The following is a 19,854-nucleotide window of genomic DNA, read 5'->3' as shown; positions in this document are numbered from 1 at the left end:
TTCAACCCCTTCAATTTCATGCTAGACCCCCCATTTAACCAGCAATAATATAGCACAGTACCAACATGTTGAATGGTATGCTGTTACTAACATAATATGATTTCTAGACCTATGTTTATAATTAAAATGTATCTAAAATAGTATGACATTTCTCTGTAATATAGCATATCACCCGAGGGACTATTTCAGTAATCAAAGTAGTACATTGGTCAAGAGTGATAGATCTGCAATTACAGGAAATTGGGATATTTTTAATGAAAGCATATAGACAAGGAGATCAACACTCTCAAATTGCAAAGAACTTACACAGGGAAAGTGTTGCAGACTGCTGAGAATTACACTAAGGCTTTGTTTGGTCTGGAGGTGATTAAGGGTGAAATGTATTTGTATTTAATTGATCATGACAAGATTGGCCAATTAACCTATTCAAATTCATCACCAAATAAGTCAAAGCCACTGAACATTTTCTTCACACTGTTAACTAATTTAAAGTCCATTTCACATAGTTTGACGGATAATTGTTTGACATTAGTTCTCTAAAAAATAGATTAAGAATTTTTCTCCTTAGCCAAAATATTCTGACAAGGATAATAAATGTTTATAAAAATTAATCATCATACTTATATCTGATTGCAGTTATTCAAATTAGTGAAAAATATTGGGGAATTTATAAAACTTATTTTCAGCTGAACAAATAGAATTGCACCAGAGTTCTGCTGTTAAGTATATCAATGAATGCAGTTTGATAGAATAGAAACAGTATGGAATTGTTCCATTTATTATGTGATGCGACTGTGTAGTTCACAACAGATTTGTCTATTCAGATTGGGAATTTATGTTTAGCTGAAAAGTGAAGTTTAATTGAGTTCAATTTTAAATGCATTTTAAACCAATTTTCCGACTGGATCCAAAAACTGAAATGATTTCCTTATTACCAATATACAATATGGGTGAACAACTGCCTTGCCACCAGAGGGCAGCTGAGGGTGTGGTAGGGAAGAGATTGTGTTTATAGCTGGGTCCTCACTGAGGTCCTCTAATGGAGAGTTCTGCAACAACAAGGCAGTTTTCAACTGCAGCAGGGTTCCAGGCAGAATACTAATTATATTATGATAGTCAATAAAGGAAGATTAGAAAATATTTGCAGCCACAAAATTGCATTAGTGCAAGCTTCTAGAGTTTTAAAAGTAGATAATATAAAGAGAAAGTACAGAAACAATTAATGTGTAACAAAAGGGAAAACCCAAAGAAATTAGATAAAATATAATGATAATAAATCATGATTTGCAGATTCAAATTAGAAAAGCTCATTTTTGAAAGAGGTTTTAAATAAGAGAGAAAGCACATGATATTTTTGTTTTATTAAAAAAATAGCAGAGAAAATTAAAAGGAAATTATGTTGAACCTGTGCAAAGCTGAGGATAAATCAGAGAATATTGCGGGTAGTTCTGAAAAGCACGTTTTAGGAAGGTTATCAAGGACAGAAGATTAAGAGGAGATTTGGTCATCTATATATCCATCTATCAATGCATCCATCCATTCTTTCTATATCTACATATACTATTAGAAGTCTCGTCTTGTTTGTCTGTCAGTCAGTGTGTGTGGCTGTCTGTGAGATCAAGGAACTACACCAAAACGGTACACAATAGGGAAAATTTACAGAATCTCACAGCTTTTTTCCATGGTCGTTAGTATCAAGTTTCTTCACATTTGATGTTATATTCCACAAGTTATTGATATTTAAAGATTTTAAAAAGCCAACTTTGAAAATAATAACTGCCTGTGAATGGGAGACTTTTCTAGCAGCTTCCAGTTATGATGTCACAACGACATCTCAGTTGTCCAATCACAATGGGATCTCATTTACACAAGTTGCCATGAAGTTTCCGAAAACAAAAATATGACATCACAATGTGATCTCTGCTGCCAATACAGAAGCTATGAGAGTTGACGGAGTGTGGGATGGGAGGAAAATAAATGCCATTTAAACATTGTCTTTAATGGGGGAGTGCAAAAGGGGAGAGATGAGGGAGGGTGTGACCGAAGGTAGGAGAAAGGAAAGGGAGGGAGACAATGGGATCAGCAGCTTCAAGGGGAGTATGGAAAGAGTGAGATTTTTGCCTCCCCCTCCCACATGGGAAGGATTGATTGGCTCAAGAGAGCGCCAAAGCTGACCCAGAGTCCATTAACTGCCTCCGGGAAATGGCAACTGCCCCCACGTGGGAAGGATTGATTGGCTCCAGGGAGTGCCGATGGGTTGCAATGGGAGACCAGACCTCCCATGGGGGCTATGGGTGAGTGGTGGAATATTGCATTGGGGGATGATGCCCAACAGGTCCCACTTGGTCTAGTACACATGATGTCTCAATGGGTCTGTCGCGCCGCCCGCACCACACTGTTTTCCACGCTCCACCTGCTGTGCACTGTTTTCCATGTGCTGAGAGTTACATCACCCCCTCCCCCCCGACTCACAGCCATTTCATCACTTCTGTGGCCCCGCCCACTTGCAGTCGACTCGCACTCGGCCGGCCATCCGCCCCGCCTTGCCCGCAGCCCAGCTGGCTTCCCCCCGGGCTCTGGATTGAAGCCGCTGAACAGGCAGTAATTTGGTTGACGCATGCACTGCTGCCCGCTCCCTACTGCACACACACCCTTCCTCCTTACCCCCCTCCTCCTCTCCCCTCCGTTCCTCCCCTCTTTCTATCCCCCATCATTCTACCCCCGTCATTCTAACCCCCGTCATTCTACCCTCCTCTCTTTTTATCCCCCCTCTTCCCACCCCCCTCTTTCTAGACGCGCCTGTGAGTTGGGGGCTATGCATGAGTGGATATGGTGGAGATGAGGTAAAAGGAGCAAAATAATAATATTAATATAATATCAAGGGGGGGTGGTCAGTGTGTGGGTGTGGGGGGTGGTTAGGGTGTGTAAGGGGTGGTTAGTGTGTGTGTATGACCATCAGGCTTCCCCATCTCAGCCCCCCCGCAACCACAACCATTGAGGGGACAGGACCCAATGGGTCCTACTTAGTCTAGTAAATAACTAAAACTCTCATCTTATATGTATATATATTTGTTTGTATGTTCCTGAAATACAGCCAAAACCTTACACGATAGCGCGTCAATTTTAGGGGTACCTTACTCGCCATTTCCCTGGGGTGCAGTAGCAAGTTTTGTTCCATTTGACAAAGTAATTCCCAAGTTATTCCCTTAATAAACTTTTATTTTCTTTATTCCCTTAACTGCGCTCCCACTTGCTGGCCCTGTCAGCCACATATGCTCAGTTGGGGGAGGGTTGCCGGGCCCGCTATCCACACGTGCGCAGTTGAACGTGGCAGTCGCGCCTGCACAGTGCGGGCCGTCAGCTGCACCTGCTGGGCTGGGATCACCATTTTGACTGAACATTGCCTCGTATGTCGGTGAGTGATGGAATAATACATTGGCGGAGGGGGACCCAATAGATCCACGGTTGGTCTGGTAAAGTCATAAAGAACTGCATCATGTAAATAGTCACTGGCCATTAGACACCCATTTTTACATTCATTCCACCTTGAAGGACTTTATTTTCTCCACACTTCCACAAACTCCCACAGATTGTACTACTTTCCCCCAGATTAAACAACTCACCGAGACAATGACGTTTGAGGGGTTTTATCATATCATATCTTCATAAAACTGTGTGTGTGTGTGTGTGTGTGTGTGTGTGTGTGTGTGTGTGTGTGTGTGTGTGTGGGTGTGTGGGTGTGTGGGTGTGTGTGTGTGTGTGTGTGTGTGTGTGTGTGTGTGTGTGTGTTTTTTGCATGTGAATCGTATCTCCTCGAAAACCAGACTCAAAAACACAGAGATTTTTACAATTTCGGTAGGGATTTAACTTATGAATTCAGAAATCCACTCCTTGGTCAATTATTTCCCCAGATTTTGAATAAAATTGATCACAAAACTCAATTTTTTAAATATCAATGCCGCTTGCCAGCTGCTGACGTCACAATGCCCACATGCCCAGCAATCCAGGTCCAACTGCCTCCAGGCCCCGCCTCTGTGGATTAAAGGTGCCGAAAGATCGAGAAAGTTCTGCAGAACAAAGTTTCTGTACCTTCTCATCACTGTTGGCGCAGCTCGTGAAGCCCTGCGCGCTCATTCCAGCTGTGGGTTTCCAGAGTCAAAAGCCACTTCTCTCTCTCTCTTCATTTGACAGCCCAGCTTCCCTCTCCACTCCTCTTCTCACCTCCTCCCCTCTCCTTCCTCCCTCCCCTCTCTACCATAGATCCCATATACGATCGTCTGTCCCTCTTCCCCCCCCCCCCCCCCCCCCCCGGCCCAGCTCTGTCACGCTGGTGGAAGCCACAATCGGCTGGTCTCCCACCTACCACAACAACAGGACCATGATTGATCTCCTTGGCCCTACACTTATCCCTGGAACACATGGAAGGACTACTACGTCAGACTCCTATTAATAGACTATAGCTCTTCTTTCAATATCATTATCTCAACCGAGCTCATCTCCAAAATTTGTGGAACTTGGAGTCAACACTTCCCTCTATGACTGGATTCTCAACTTCCTGACCATAATCAGCAAGGATAGGTGACAGATCATCCTCTATGATAACTCTCAACAATGGTGCCCCCACAATGGCGCATTCTTAGCTCTCTACTATACTTCTATACACTCATGACTATACAGCCAAATATCAATCCAACTAAATTTACTAGTTTGCAGATGGCACCACAGAAGTAGGCCGGATATCAAATAATGACAAGATGGAGTACAGGAACCAGATAGCCTGCTGCCATGACAGCAACCTCCTCCTCAATGTCAGCAGGACAATGGGATAGGATTGTCTTGCTGACAACATTGAACTGGGAAATACATGGCAATCCCGTCAACAATACTTATGACTGAAAATAAATGGGGCAAAAAAAAACTTATAATACAAAATGTAACTATTGGTTCGTCAGCAAATTTTGTGCTATCAAAGCAGAATTTCTATTCTTGTTCTTCTATGTTTGGAAAGGATGAAGCTCATGTAAGCTGGATCGCACTTGGATTGTGGAAAGCACAATGTCAAGTGTAAGTACTTAGGTTCATGGAAACAAGTTATAAACTCACCAACATCTGCTTCCTTGTGGTTCTTAATAATCTCGGCCAATTCAAAGTTCCCAGCTATAATGGCAACCTAAAGCAAAAAAAGAATACAGCAATCATTTTACAATGACCCTCAGTCCATTTAAAAAATATATATATTGAGCCGCATTGGTTCAATATATTCACTTGGCAATGAGTCAAGAATCCATCATTATTAATTTTGGTCTTTAAAGTTTTTTTAATTTCTAAGTGATTAAAAACAGTTGGTTACAGTTAGGTAGAGATTATTCCATAGTTGGTTGCATTGGCTGGACATGCAGACCATTGCATTATGCGACCAGAAGTATGTAAAACAGTCAGATAAGTAAGACTGGTGAAGTAATCAACGTATATATATTTAAGAAGAAGCTGGATCAATATGGGAAATTGGATGATGATGATGAAGTCTAATGAAGAAGGGAGAGAGGAAACATGCATGGAGCACAAATATTAGCATAAATCTAGCATAAATGGCCAACAATGCCAAATATTTTACACAAATGCCCTTTTGTTATTCTAGGTTTCAATTTATATTTATATTTCAAAATATATTGGAAACAGTTCCAACATATTCACACCAGGATTTTCAAATCTGACAAAATAAAAAATGTAATCTACTTTTCCATGCACTATCCCAAGTGAGCTAACTCATGCTATGTACATTACCATTGGCTACATCACTCATTTGTCACATGTCAGGCCAGGCAGGGACGGAGATTTGATATGATCCTGGACACTCTCTGAAAGACATCCTAACTGGAACTCTTAGGATGTTCTATAGACTCGGGATCAGTTCCTGTGGACCGGAGGGTAAATAATGTAACCCATCTTTTTAAGGAAGGAGGGAGAGAGAAAACAGGGAAATATAGACCAGTTAGCCTTACATCGGTCGTGGGGAAGATGCTCGAATCGATTATTAAAGATGTAATAGCGGCGCATTTGGAAAGCAGTGACAGGGTCGGTCAAAGTCAGCATGTATTTATGAAGGGGAAATCATGCATGACTAATCTTCTGGAAATTTTTGAGGATGTAACAAGTAGAATGGATAAGGGACAGCCAGTAGATGTGGTGTATCTGGACGTTCAAAAAGCCTTTGACAAAGTCCTACACAAGAGATTAGTTTGCAAAATTAGAGCTCATGGTATTGGAGGTAGGATTTTGACATGGATAGAGAACTGGTTGGCAGACAGGAAGCAAAGAGTAGGAATTAAAGGGTCCTTACCAGAATAGTAAGTGACTAGTGGGGTGCCGCAAGCCTCAGTGCTGGGACCCCAGTTATTTACAATATATATTAATGATTTAGACAAGGGAATTAAACGTAACATCTCCAAGTTTGCGGATGACACATGGCTGGATGGCAGTGTGAGCTGCGAGGAGGATGCTATGAGGCGGCAGGGTGACTTTGATAGGTTGGGTGAGTGGGCAGAAGCAGTATTATGTGGATAAATGTGAGGTTATTCACTTTGGTGGCAAAAACAAGGCAGATTATTATCTGAATGGTGTCAGATTAGAAAAAGGGGGTGGTGCAACGAGACCTGGGTGTCCTTGTACATCAATCACTGACAGTAAGCATGCAGGTACAGCAGGCAGTGAAGATAATGGCATGTCGGCCTTCAAAGCGACAGGATTTGAGTATAGGAGCAAGGAGGTCCTACTGTAGTTGTACAGGGCCACACCTGGAGTATTGTGTGCAGTTTTGGTCTCATCATTTGAAGGGTATTCTTGCTATTGAGGGATTGCAGTGTAGGTTCACCAGGTTAATTCCCAGAATGGCAGGACTGACATATGATGAAAGAATGGGTCGACTGGGCTTCACTGGAATTTAGAAGAGAGGGGATCTTATTGAAACATATAAAATTCTTAAGGGATCTGACAGGCTAGATTCAGGCAAAATGTTCCCGATGTTGGGGGAGTCCAGATCCAGGGATCACAGTTTAAGAATAAGGGACAGGTCATTTAGGGCCGAGATGAGGAAAATTGTTTTTACCCAGAGAGTTGTGAATCTGTGGAATTCTCTGTCACAGAAGGCAATGGAGGCCAGTTCACTGGATATTTTCAAGAGCGAGTTAGCTCTTAGGGCTAAAGGATCCAAGGGATATGGAGAAAAAGCAGGAAAGGGCTACTGATTTTGAAAGATCAGTCATGATCATATTAAATGACGGTGCTGGCTCAAAGTGCCGAATGGCCTACTCCTGCACCTACTTTCTGTGTTTCTATGTAACTTAATGCAAGGCCAGGCTTTGTTAACTCTTGGCTCCCATTTAAGAATTTCAAGACTGTTTTGCTTCCAAGTCAAAATGGCCCTCACAACAAGGGTACGCAATGCGAGCATCAGGAAATGATAGAGAAGCTTGACAGTGCACTCCACTAAACTCAGGGACAGTAACTTTCATTCTGTTATCAGTTTTTTGAATGGTCCTTCCATAAGCTTGGATACGGTCTGGTTCGCCTCTATCCCATTGCAAACATTGGACTTTATCTATGAAACTGGCGTGATATGATGCTGAGAGCTGTTTTCAGGCAACTGAACCATCCTCTGCTGTTACTAGACAAATTAACCGTCCTCTCACCAGCAAGAGTGCAGTCCTGACCTCCCATCTACCTCATTGGAGACCTTTTAACCATCTTTAATCCAACTTTATTTTGCCTAAATGTTATACCCTTTATTCTGTATCTGTCCACTGTGGGTGGCTTGATTGTAATCATGCATTGCCTTTTCATTGACTGGATAGCATGCAAGAAAAAGCTTTTCACGTTCCTCGATACACATGACAATAATAAACCAGAACCTTAAGTGTTCTGTTATGCTATTCCAACTTTCACAAGTCATGTATTGGGCCATTCTTTGGAAAGTGAACCAAATATCACATACGTCACTTAAAGTAATACCTTAAAAAACTATTGTAAGAGAATAATCTTATTCATTGCTATTTTCCTAGCTACAGAACTATAATGCAAGTCTGCTAAGGATATGAACATTCTAACTTTATAAAATTCACAAGAGTTTGTAAGATAAAACGGAGTTATAAAAAAATGCTTCCGTGTGAGGTCACACACACATGACCAGTCATATTTGACCTCTGACCCCAAACAAACATTGTCAGCATAACATATGTTTTTTTTCTCACATAGACCACAATGAAAATGATTACTAGTCGCAACAACCAACAAGGAGAGGATTAACAATTGCCTCAAGCTGAATCAATAAAGTTGCAAATGACATTGTTTCATCATCTTGAGACAAACAACTGCTGACTTGGCAGCTCCTCGTGAGACATAGGACATCTGAAGGCTGTACGAGGGATAGTCACCAATTCATTTCTCGCATCCAATAACAGAACAAAAATATATCAGGCTTTGAGAAGGAAAAGATGACAGACTGAGTGGAATAGAATGAGTGTTCCTCAGATTCTAGCCTAGAAAGAGGGTTAAGACCTATTTTCAAGTCTGCAGAGGCACAAAATGAGGCAAATTCAGGTCATGGGGCACATTTATCCGATTTAGATATACTCCTGATCAACCCACCTCAGGCCACTTAGCTATTCAAACTTTTGCATCCTCAGTGGTATGGGTTTCATTGCTCCAGTGCTCTGAAACCTCCATCACAGTAAATCACATTAAGCCCCTCATTTACACATGTTGGGTGCTCCATGACTATTTTCAGATTTTCAGCAGTGCCAAGGATGCCAACAAAAAAATCCTGAATAGAATAGAATAGAATAGCCTTTTATTTGTCATTCAGACCGAAGTCTGAATGAAATTTAAGCAGTCATACATACAATAAAAAACAACAATAAACACATATTAACATCCACCACAGTGAGACCACCCAACATCTCCTCACTGTGATGGAGGCAAAAGTCTTAGGTCTGCAGTCTCTTCCCTCCTCTTCTCCCTCTGCGCTGAGGCGATACCCCCCCGGGCGATGTTATAACAGTCCCGCGGCTCAACACTGCGGCCCGCGGTCGTCGTATCTGCCGCCCACACAGACCTGCAGACGCAGCCGTTGGCCCGTGGCCGAACCCCGGAGTCAGGCCACCGCCGCCAGAACACCGTCCCAGCCACCCTCACGTGAGTATCTGTCGACTTCAGCCTCGGATCGGGCCGCCCCGACACGGGCGCCGAACCTCCCCCGGGCCGGGCCGCCCCGACATGGGCGTTGCTCCTCCCTTCGGCCGGGCCGCCCCCCGACGACTCGGGCGTTGCGCCGAACCTCCCTCGGGCTGCGAGCGCCGCACCTCCCCGAGCTCGGCCGCTCCGACGGGAGCCTCGTTCCATCTCGGGCTGGCCGCTCCTCTCCTGTGCCGGACCGCCCTCACGGGAGCGAACTCAGGGCGACTCTTGACGGTCTCTGCCTCCGGAGCCTCGAGGTCGCCAGCTCCATTTAGGCCTCAGCGCCGACGGAGGCAGAGAAGGGGAATACGACAGAAAAGTCGCATTCCCCCGCAGGGAGAGACTGCACACCCCGTTCCACCCCCCCACAAAACACCACTAAAAAAACAAAAACTAGACTAACCAAACAAAATAAACAACACAAAACAAACAGGACTGCCGATGAGCCGCTGCAGCCAGAGCCGCGCCGCCACTTATCTGACAAGTACTAGATGGATGTCTGTACAGTATCCTCAGGGCACAACAAAGTTGGGCTGCTCATTTCATCCTTGTTCTTTTGAAAATGCCTATATTCACAATAAGGTCTGATTTTACTGCCTTATTTCAAATTGAACAATGCAAGACTTGAACAGATATTAGAATAATTGATTAATGACATAAATGAGCTTAATTGCACAAATGTTGTGAGTAAGCTTTTTCAGACGCAAGTTATCTCTGTCCAATATCTCCACATCTGTCATCAGGCAAATCCCCAAGATGGATCACGATTGGACTAAATCTTTATTTTCTGTATCTTATATCCTGAAATAGACTTAACCTTTTGAAACTAATATGTATCTTGATTTCAATCCATTGACCAATTTGATGATGCATATTAGATTTGGTATGAATTCATAACATACCCAAAAGTGAGGTATTAATCTGGCAAAACTGCAAAATAGGACCACACTTGAGAGCACATAATAGACAAAACCAAATGATTTGTCAACGAACACATGTAACATCATGGTTTTGCATATTCTTTACTCTATCAATTTACTATCAATTTAAGGGAAATAATCATGGTTCAATGAAGAGTTCAGACCAGCATGTTAGGAGCTGCATCAAGCACGTTTAAAAATTTGGCCCTTCGAGCCAGCATCGCCATTCATTGTGATCATGGCTGATCGTCCCCAATCAATAACCCCGTGCCTGCCTTCTCACCATATCCCTTGATTCCACCAGCCCCTAGAGCTCTATCTAACTCTCTTGATTTGGACTCCACTGCCCTCTGTGGCAGGGAATTCACAACTCTCTGGGTGAAAAAGTTTTTTCTCACCTCAGTCTTAAATGACCTCCCCTTTATTCAAGATCAGATCAGAGACCAGGTATTCTGTCATGAGTGAACCTCAAATGTCTTTCTACCATACACAATATAAAAATTAGAAGTATGATGAAATACTCTCCATGCTTGAAAGAGTCCCATCTGATGTCACTTCTGCCATGTGGAACTTGAAAGACACTGCATTCTCCCTGTCTGTTCCCCTCATGATTTTATATACCTCTGTAAGGTCACACCTTAAGCCCCTATCCCACTTAAGTGATTTTTTCGGCAACTACAGGCGACTAATCTATCGCCACATCAGGGCTCTCACTTAACTTTTTTTCCCTGTTGCCAGCCGGGCAACCTTGGCAGCATTTTAGGTTGCCCAATGACAGTTTAGGTGATCATTTAAGATGGTTTGCATGACGCGTGCAATAATCTGCTCGGACGAAGTGCGTAGTTACTAATCGGAATTATGCTCAATAAAGCATTCACATATTATTCTGCTTCAAATAATGTCACAAACTAAACATATTCACCAATCAAGACATATGTACCACAATGATATGCAGCAAAATTATAATACAATATCTCAACTCTTTTTACACATTGCAATTAATGCAATTTCTATTAATTCTTTCCACTTCCAAACAAAAATGTGGTTGGATTATTCAGCGTATGATCAACCCGTGTCAATAAATCCTGGACCATGGTAACATATATGCTTAACCATGCACACTACACATTGATGCGATGCAAGCATGTTTTCTGTGAAGGACTGAAAATTACCATGACATGGCCATAGCATGGGTCGTTATTGCTATTGGTACAGAAACACTCTCGCTTCTCACATAATTTATCCATAACAAAATATACAGCTTACAAGGACATTTCTAAAGGCATTTTATGATAATAGCTGTTAAAACCCGACTATACCCATCTGACATTACATTAACTGACAAGAGATGGCCAAAGGACATAACTGCAGCAAATGTTATTTTGGTAATATGTTTAAAGATGTCAAAACGCCACATTACCGGACATTCAGATTAGATGTATGTGCTGTGAACAGCAATGAAGAGGGGGGGGTTATTACAGTGGGGGGCGGCGTGTTAATTTTCCGTATTTCGTAAGGAAATACAAATTCGCTTGTTAAACAAATATTTAAAAAAAACATTTGCCATACAGATTTTTTTATAAAACAAACATGGATAACAACCACTGCATGACCATCAGACACAAACGACTTGTTAACTACTCTATAGCACTTGTTAACAGCCAGTAGTTAACAAGTAGTTGCACAATGGGTCATCAATGCATCCATCCATATTCCTCAGTAAATGTAATTGAGTTTTGAACAAGTATTTATGACGCCACGTTCCTTTGAATACAATTCACGCGGCGTCATTAATACTTGTTCAAAACACAATTACATTTACTGTGGAATGTAGATCAATGCATTGATGATACATTGAGAATTTCTTAAAACTCACCATCATGATTCTTGGTGAGCTTCTTGGTGTGCAGCAGGTTAGTCATTCAATTTACCTACCGACCCATGTAGTGTCTCTCCGTCATTCTTCACTCCCTCCCTCTCTCTCTCTCGCGTGCTCTCTCTCTCTCCCACTCCCCATCTCGTCTCTCTCGGCATTCCCGGAATCATTGACGTTTTGCGGTGGACAAAAATGCTGGAGAAACTCAGCGGGTGAGGCAGTATCTGTGGACTGAAGGAAATATGCAACGTTTCGGGCCGAAACCCTTCTTCAGACCCGGATATTTCCTTCGCTCCATAGATACTGCCTCAAGCCCTGTCTCACTGTGCGAGTTCACCCAAGAGCTCTCCAGAGTTTAAAATCTCTGTGTAGCATCTCTGGTCCTGTCTTCAAATTCCCACTTTGAAATAAAATACAACTTTCGACTTAGAAACTTAAAAAAACCCCACACGGTTGCAGGGAGAACGCACACACTCCACACACACAGCACCAGTAGTCAGGATCGAACCTGGGTTTCTGGCATTGTAAGCCAGCAACCTTACCGCAGCACCACTGTGCCGGCCGAAAGCTGCTCTAATTATTACTCTTAATACTCTTTGTTAAACAGAAAATATTAAATGTAGGGAATATTATACTTGGTACCAGTTTATTTTGATGTAACAAAAATGACAAACCATAAACATCCGCTCACAGAATTACATGTTGCAAAAACTACCACCGTGTACTGCATTGTACAGAAAATTCTATGGTTTTATATAAAGTTTGAAAAAAAACTTCTTAAAAAAGCATCTGAAAATCAACTTCTTGGACTACAGAAGGATGGAATAAATACGAACAGTTGATACATCCCTACCTGGAATGCTGATTGGCTGTTGTAATTCTTAACTTCTTTGTTTGCTCCTCTAAATAAAAGGACCCTTGCACAACTTTCCTGCAAGTGAATGACCAGGACAGTTTAACACACTTCAAGAACATGTTTTAAAGCCATAAACATTACTGTAAATTTTTGTTATTTAACAAATAAAGTAAATAAATTTAATAAATAAATTAACAATTAAATATCTTAAAGCCATGAATAAACATGTCTTAATGTCAAAATTTCCCTCCGGGGGTAAAGTTCTGTCATATCATAGCATATAGATTATAACTGCATAAATTATATATTACATACACTCTTTTATATATTACAAACTCTTGAAGATATACTGGTGTATACTCTATATGTGTATAATAAACAAAATGGGTTACAGTTTGACATAGTGTATATTTTAAGAGAGTAATGTAGTATTAGAGACAAGAGTGTTTTATTGTCATACTAGACTAAGTGGGTGTGGGGGAGGGAGGTGGAGAAGGTGTGTGTGGGGGAGGGAGGTGGTGTGGGGGAAGGAGGGGGGGTGTGGGGTAAGGAGGGATGGGAGTGTGGGTAAGGGAAGGGGATGTGGGGGGCAGAGAGCTCGGAGGAAGGATGGGGTAGAGCCATGGGGATAGCGGAGTATCACGGAGGAGGGGGGCAGGAGCCAGCGAGGGGGATCAGAAGGGAATGATCTGGAGCTGGGGGGGGGGCACCAGTGCCCGGCCCTGGCTCCACCAACACCCTGCCCCGACCCCACCAGCACCTGGACCCAGCGCCAACAGCGCCTGGCCCCGACCCCAACAGCGCCCGGGCCCAAGCCCAGCCCCGGCCTACCAGCGCCCGGTCCCAGCCTCAGCCACACCAGCTCCCGACCTCACCAGCACCAGGCATGCGGCGTCACACACACTAACCACCCCCACACACACTAACTACCCCCCTTGATATTATTTTAATATTATTAATTTGCTCCTTTTACATCATAACCACTGACGCATAGCCCCCAACTCGCAGGCGCGTCCAGAGAGGAAGGGGCAGGGCGGGGTGGTAGAGAGTGAGGGCAGAGCTAGAATGGGGAAAGACAAAAGGGTAAGCCGATCGTGGCTTCCGCCAGCGTGACAGAGCCGGCTGGGGGGGGGGGGGGGGGGGGGGGGGGGGGGGGGGAGACGGACGATCATCCCCTGTGACGGGTAGATAGCAAAGATCCAATAGCGGTATCTGGGGAAATAATTGACCGAATTTAGAGGGGAGTGCATTTATGAAATCATAAGTTAAATCCCTACCAAAATTGTATCATTGACGCTATGGCCAAGAAAGCAAACCAATACCTTTACTTATTTAGAATACAAAATAAATTTGGCATGTCTCCAACAATTCTTACCAATTTCTACAGTTGCACTCTCCACAAACCATAATTAATTCCAGAGAATTATGAGTGCAGCCCAGTCCATCCTGCAAACCAGCCGCAACCTGACCCGCCCTGCCCTATTAACTCCATCTACAACACATGCTTCCTCGTTAAATAGCCAATATGATCAAGGACTATTTACACCACCCCACTCCTATCAGACAGAAGATACAAAAGCTTGAAAGCACATATCTCCATGCATTTTAATAGCCTGTCCCGTCCCCGAAGGATGTAGATAATTGTTTCCTTTTAGCACAAATTGTTATACTCATGTATGGTTTGATTGTACTGATGTATGTTATGATTTGCCTGGATAGCATGCAAAATCAAGTTTTTTTATTGTGTCTCAGTGCACATGGTAATAATAAACCAGTACCAGGTCTGATCTTGTATATGTGGTTGTCTTTACATCTTCGCAAAAACACCACACGGTAACGATTACATTTTTACATATTCTGATTCACATTTTCCCCCCTATAGGCAGAGATCACCCTCACTGTACATTTTATGCTTTATTTCTTGACTTATTCTCGACATTATTGATGAAAGTTTAAAAAAATCAAAAGACTTTGAATTTAAAATGACCAGCTTCAAATGATGATGTCATAATGGCTCGGCAGCAGTGATCAGCTTCACTGACGATTTCATCCTATATTTCACATTATTCGCGATTAAGGTTTTAAAAATGCCAACTTTAACAAGATTTTTACTGTTAAAATCCTTCCTCCCAGCTTTCACCACACTTTGATACCAAATTGCAAGACAGAAACACTCTGAACCTTTCACTTCAATGGGATTTTTCAATTGGAGGGGAAGGGCCAATTGGTATTGCAGTTGGAACTGATGCGGCAGGCAGGGTAAATGCAATTAGAAATTTTCTTTAAGTCCACTGCTGAGGGAAGCAGGGGAGTGCTGAAATCTTACGTTTGGGAACGGGCTAAGTTGCGTTTGGGGAACAGCTGAGTGATGGAATATTGCATTGGGAGTCCACACAGTTGGGGGAGCAGACAATATTCCGATTCACATTTTTCATTAAAATCATTCCTGCCAGCTTCCAACACGCTTCAAAACAATGTTGCGACACATGAACACTCTGAACTTTTCACCTCACAGGTGGGGGAGGGCGAATTGCTATTGCAACATGCAGGGGAAGTGTAATTTGATTTTTTTTAAGCCCACTGCTGAGGGAGGCAGGGGAGTGCTGGAATCTTACGATCGGCTTGAGTTGGAGGACCATGCCTCCCGTGGGGGCTACGGGTAGGGAATGTGTGTGTTGGGGGAGCGTTGGGGTCTGCACTTGGTTTAGTATAACTTTGAAACTCTCATTTGTATGTGTGTTTATGTGTGTGTATTTATATTTTCGCAAAAACACTACGCGGTAACAATAAGATTTTTACATATTCTGACTCACATTTTTCCTGTCTAAGCAGTGATAAGCTTCACTTAAGTTTTATGCTTTATTTCACAACTTATTGCTGATTAAAGCTTAAAAAAAAGTTAAAACTCCCTTTTAAAATGACCCGCTTCCACTGATGACATCACAATGATGGGGGGGGGGGGGGGGGCACGATAGGTCAGCTCAAGCCCATTTCACACACAGAATATTCAGGTTCCGAGCTTTGGGTGACGTCAGGGGGAGGGCCGTATTTCCAGAACATTCGTCAAACGCTTCACCACCTACCGAAAGGTCGAACTGCTTCATTCTCACTGCTTGATGCACTCTTTCATGCTCATTCTGGTGTCACAATGCCGCCTCACTCGGGTCCTCAAGTCCACGCCCAACCGCACTCACTTGGGTCCTCGGCTCGACGCTCGCCCGCCACCTCGCTCGGGGTCCTCGCCGGCCGGGTGCCTGGTGGGGAGGCTGCTGCCGCGGGCCAAGCCCGGTGACTGGGCCTGGGCTGGAGCAGAGCCTGAAGCTAGAGTGAAGGCTGAGCCCGGGACTTGGGATGGGGCCGTGACCGGCGCCAAAAAAGAAGCCGCCGGTAGAACAAAGGATGAGCCGGGCTCAGGAATGAGCCTGTAGATGAAGTCGGGGCCTGTGTGTGTGTGTGTGTGTGTGTGTGTGTGTGTGTGTGTGTGTGTGTGTGTGTGTGTGTGTGTGTGTGTGTGTGTGTGTGTGTGTGTGTGTGTGTGTGTGTGTGTGTGTGTGTGTGTGTGTGTGTGTGTGCGTGCGTGTGTGTGTGTGTGTGTGTGTGTGTGTGTGTGTGTGTGTGTGTGTGTGTGTGTGTGTGTGTGTGTGTGTGTGTGTGTGTGTGTGACGCTGCAGGCCGCCCCCGCAAACGTGGGTTGAGGGGACGGGACCCAAAGGGTCTCATTTGGTCAAGTATATACTAAAACCATTATAAATACCACCTGCTGACTGTAAGAAGTGGAATGCAACATTGCAAATGGTTATCCTGTGGAAATGTAGCACCATGTTTATAAGTACAGAAACAACGCCTCTATAATATGCACTGTATTAATATAGTTGATCTTATTATATTTGTTACCTTATGTTATACTTATTACCTATTTGTTATCCTTTAGGTTCTTTATAACCATAGGAGACATAGAAGGAAGTACATTATGCATCAAGATAAACAGTACATGAGTATATTGTAAATTCAGACATACATCACTACACATATTAATGCATTGGCCTGGATGACAAACATATTGGGAAACAGCATACATATTTGGGATACTATAAGCACAGAAATAAATTGCAAACTGATAGACAGTATACAATAGGTGCAGGAGTGCCTTATATTATTAATAGTTATTATTAATTTTATTAATACAGTTACAACACCGTGTATGATATAAATGTTAATTGATTGAACTATATCAAAAATACAGCATTAACTGCACAATACAAGAAACCATTAGAAATGGCTTAATATATATTAAATCCTTAAAGATACAATTTTCCTATTTCAATAACTGTTGCATGTTCTTACTAGCTGAAGTCATTTCAAGAATAAAGAAAGATGATTGTTAGAGCTATAAAATCTCAGCCTAGTTTTTTGCCACACAAGTTCCTAATGGCAGTGTCTTAACCCGCTTTGCAAAAAACATTGCTTCATCAGTGAATTATTCTCCAGGACAAGGTCAAATGGTTGGCTGGGTGACAATTGCAGAAGATTCAATGCCACTCATAACTCATCAAAAAATGAAGTACCTAGTGGCTGCATATACTGTGGCAGGCAACATTCAGGTATCAACTGAGAGGTTGCATCTGTGTGACACGTATCAGGCAATGACCATGCACAACAACAGGTAAACAACAGGCAACCATCTCCCCTGGACATTCAATAACATTGTTATTGCAAAGTACTGTACCAGCTGCATGTGCGAGAACAAATAGGTATAACAAAAGGTAACAGATATAACAAGATCAACTATATTAATACAGTGCTTATAAAAACAGGTCAGTGTAATGTACAGTGCCCTCAATAATGTTCGGGACAAATACCCAACATTTATTTATTTGCCTCTGTATTCCACAATATGAGATTTGCAATAGAAAAAAAAAAAATCACATGTGGTTAAAGTGCACATTGTCAGATTTTATTGAAGGGTATTTTTATACATTTTGGTTTCACCATGTAGAAATTACAACTGTGTTTATACATAGTCCCCCCATTTCAGGGCACCATAATGTTTGGGACCCATGGCTTCACAGGCGTTTGTAATTGCTCAGGTGTGTTTAATTGCCTCCTTAATGCAGGTCTGAGAGCTCTCAGCACCTCATCTTTCCTCCACAGTCAAAATCAACTGTCTGGAACATCATTAAGAACAAAGAGAGCACTGGTGAGCTTACTAATTGCAAAGGGACTGGCAAGCCAAGGAAGACCTCCACCACTGATGACAGACAAATTCTCTCTGTAATAAACAAACACCCCGAAACACCTGTCCGACAGATCAGAAACACTCTTCAGGAGTCAGTTGCGGATTTGTCAATGACCACTGTCCGCAGAAGACTTCATGAACAGAAATACAGATACTACATTGCAAGATCCAAACCACTGGTTTGCCGTAAAAATAGAATGGCCAGGTTACAGATTGCCAAGAAGTACTTAATAGAGCAAACACGGTTCTGGAAAAAGGTCTTGTGGACAGATGAGACGAAGATTAAGTTATATCAGAGTTATGGCAAGAGCAAAGTATGGAGGAGAGAATTCCCAAGATCTAAAGCATACCACCTCATCTGTGAAACACAGTGATGGGGATGTTATGGCCTGAGCATGTATGGCTGCTGAAGGTACTGGCTCACTTATTTTCATTGATGACACAACTGCTGATGGTAGTAGCATAATGAATTCTGAAGTGTATAGACATATCTTACCTGCTCAAGTTCAAACAAAAGCCTCAAAACTCATTGGCTGGGCCCAGCCTGAGGGAAACGGCGCTCCCGTCGGGGCGGCCCAGCCCGAGGGAAATGCGCTCCCGTGGGGGCAGCCCAGCTCGAGGGTGGAACGGCGCTCCCGTGGGGGCGGCCCAGCTCGAGGGTAACGGCGCTCCCGTCGGGGTGGCCCAGCTCGAGGGTAACGGCGCTCCTGTGAGGGCGGCCTGGCGCGGGGTTGAGATGCTCACGTGAGGGCGACCCGGCTTGGGGCTGGAACGGTGCTCCGGTGGCTGAGACGGTGTTCTGGCGGCGGCGGCCTGAGTCCGGGGTTCGGCCGCAGGCCAGTGGACGACGTCGTCAACAGCTGCGTCAGCTGGACTGGAGGGCGGGAGCTTTGACCACCCCAGGCCGCAGTGTTTGAACCGGCCCGTTCGCGGAGCTCGGTGAGCCGCGGGACTGATTTACCATCGCCCGGTGGGGTATCGCCTCAGCGCAGAGGGAGAAGAGGAGGGAAGAGACTGCAGCCCTAAGATTTTTGCCTCCATCACAGTGAGGAGGTGCTTGGTGGACTCACTGTGGTGGATGTTAATTTGTGTTTACTGTCTGTTTTGTTGTCTATTATTGTATTATTGTATGTATGACTGCAGGCACGAAATTTCGTTCAGACTGAAAGGTCTGAATGACAATAAAGGAAATTCAATTCAATTCATTCTACAGTAAGACAATGATCCCAAACATACTGCGAAAGCAACAAAGGAGTTTTTCAAAGCTAAAAAATTGTCAATTCTTGAGTGACCAAGTCAATCACCCGATCTGAACTCAATTGAGCATGCCTTTTATAGGCTGAAGAGAAAACTGAAGGGGACTAACCCTCAGAACAAGCATAGGTTAAAGATGGCTGCAATACAGGCCTGGCAGAGCATCATCAGAGAAGCCACCCAGCAACTGGTGATGTCCATGAATCGCAGACTTCAAGCAGTCATTGCATGCAAAGGAGATGCAACAAAATACTAAACATTACTACTTTCATTTACATGACATTGCTGTGTTCCAAACATTATGGTGCCCTGAAATGGGGAGGACTATGTGTAAACATTGCTGTAATTTCTATATGGTGAAACCAAAATGTATAAAAATACCCTTATTAAAATCTGACAATGTGCACTTTAACCATATGTGATTTTTTTCTATTACAGATCTCAAATTGTGGAATACAGAAGGCAAATAAATAAATGATGC

The 19,854-nt window shown here is 43.3% G+C and overlaps 1 protein-coding gene across 1 annotated transcript in view; it reads right to left on the bottom strand.

Moving 5' to 3' along the window:
• Nucleotides 1–19,854, bottom strand: part of shank3a (SH3 and multiple ankyrin repeat domains 3a) — a 530,257-nt gene that overhangs the window by 293,507 nt on the left and 216,896 nt on the right. Inside the window, exons 10-11 of the mRNA XM_055653270.1 lie at nucleotides 12,881–12,958; nucleotides 5,104–5,170 (exon numbers count right to left, since the gene is read on the bottom strand). Of these exons, the coding sequence (XP_055509245.1) occupies nucleotides 5,104–5,170; nucleotides 12,881–12,958 (145 nt within the window). The remainder of the gene's footprint in view (nucleotides 1–5,103; nucleotides 5,171–12,880; nucleotides 12,959–19,854) is intronic.

This window comes from Leucoraja erinacea, chromosome 22, assembly GCF_028641065.1.
Source record: "Leucoraja erinacea ecotype New England chromosome 22, Leri_hhj_1, whole genome shotgun sequence".
NCBI lineage: Eukaryota > Metazoa > Chordata > Chondrichthyes > Rajiformes > Rajidae > Leucoraja > Leucoraja erinaceus.
The sequence above is the reverse complement of the archived record's forward strand: the minus strand, read 5'-3'. Positions and strand labels throughout refer to the sequence as shown.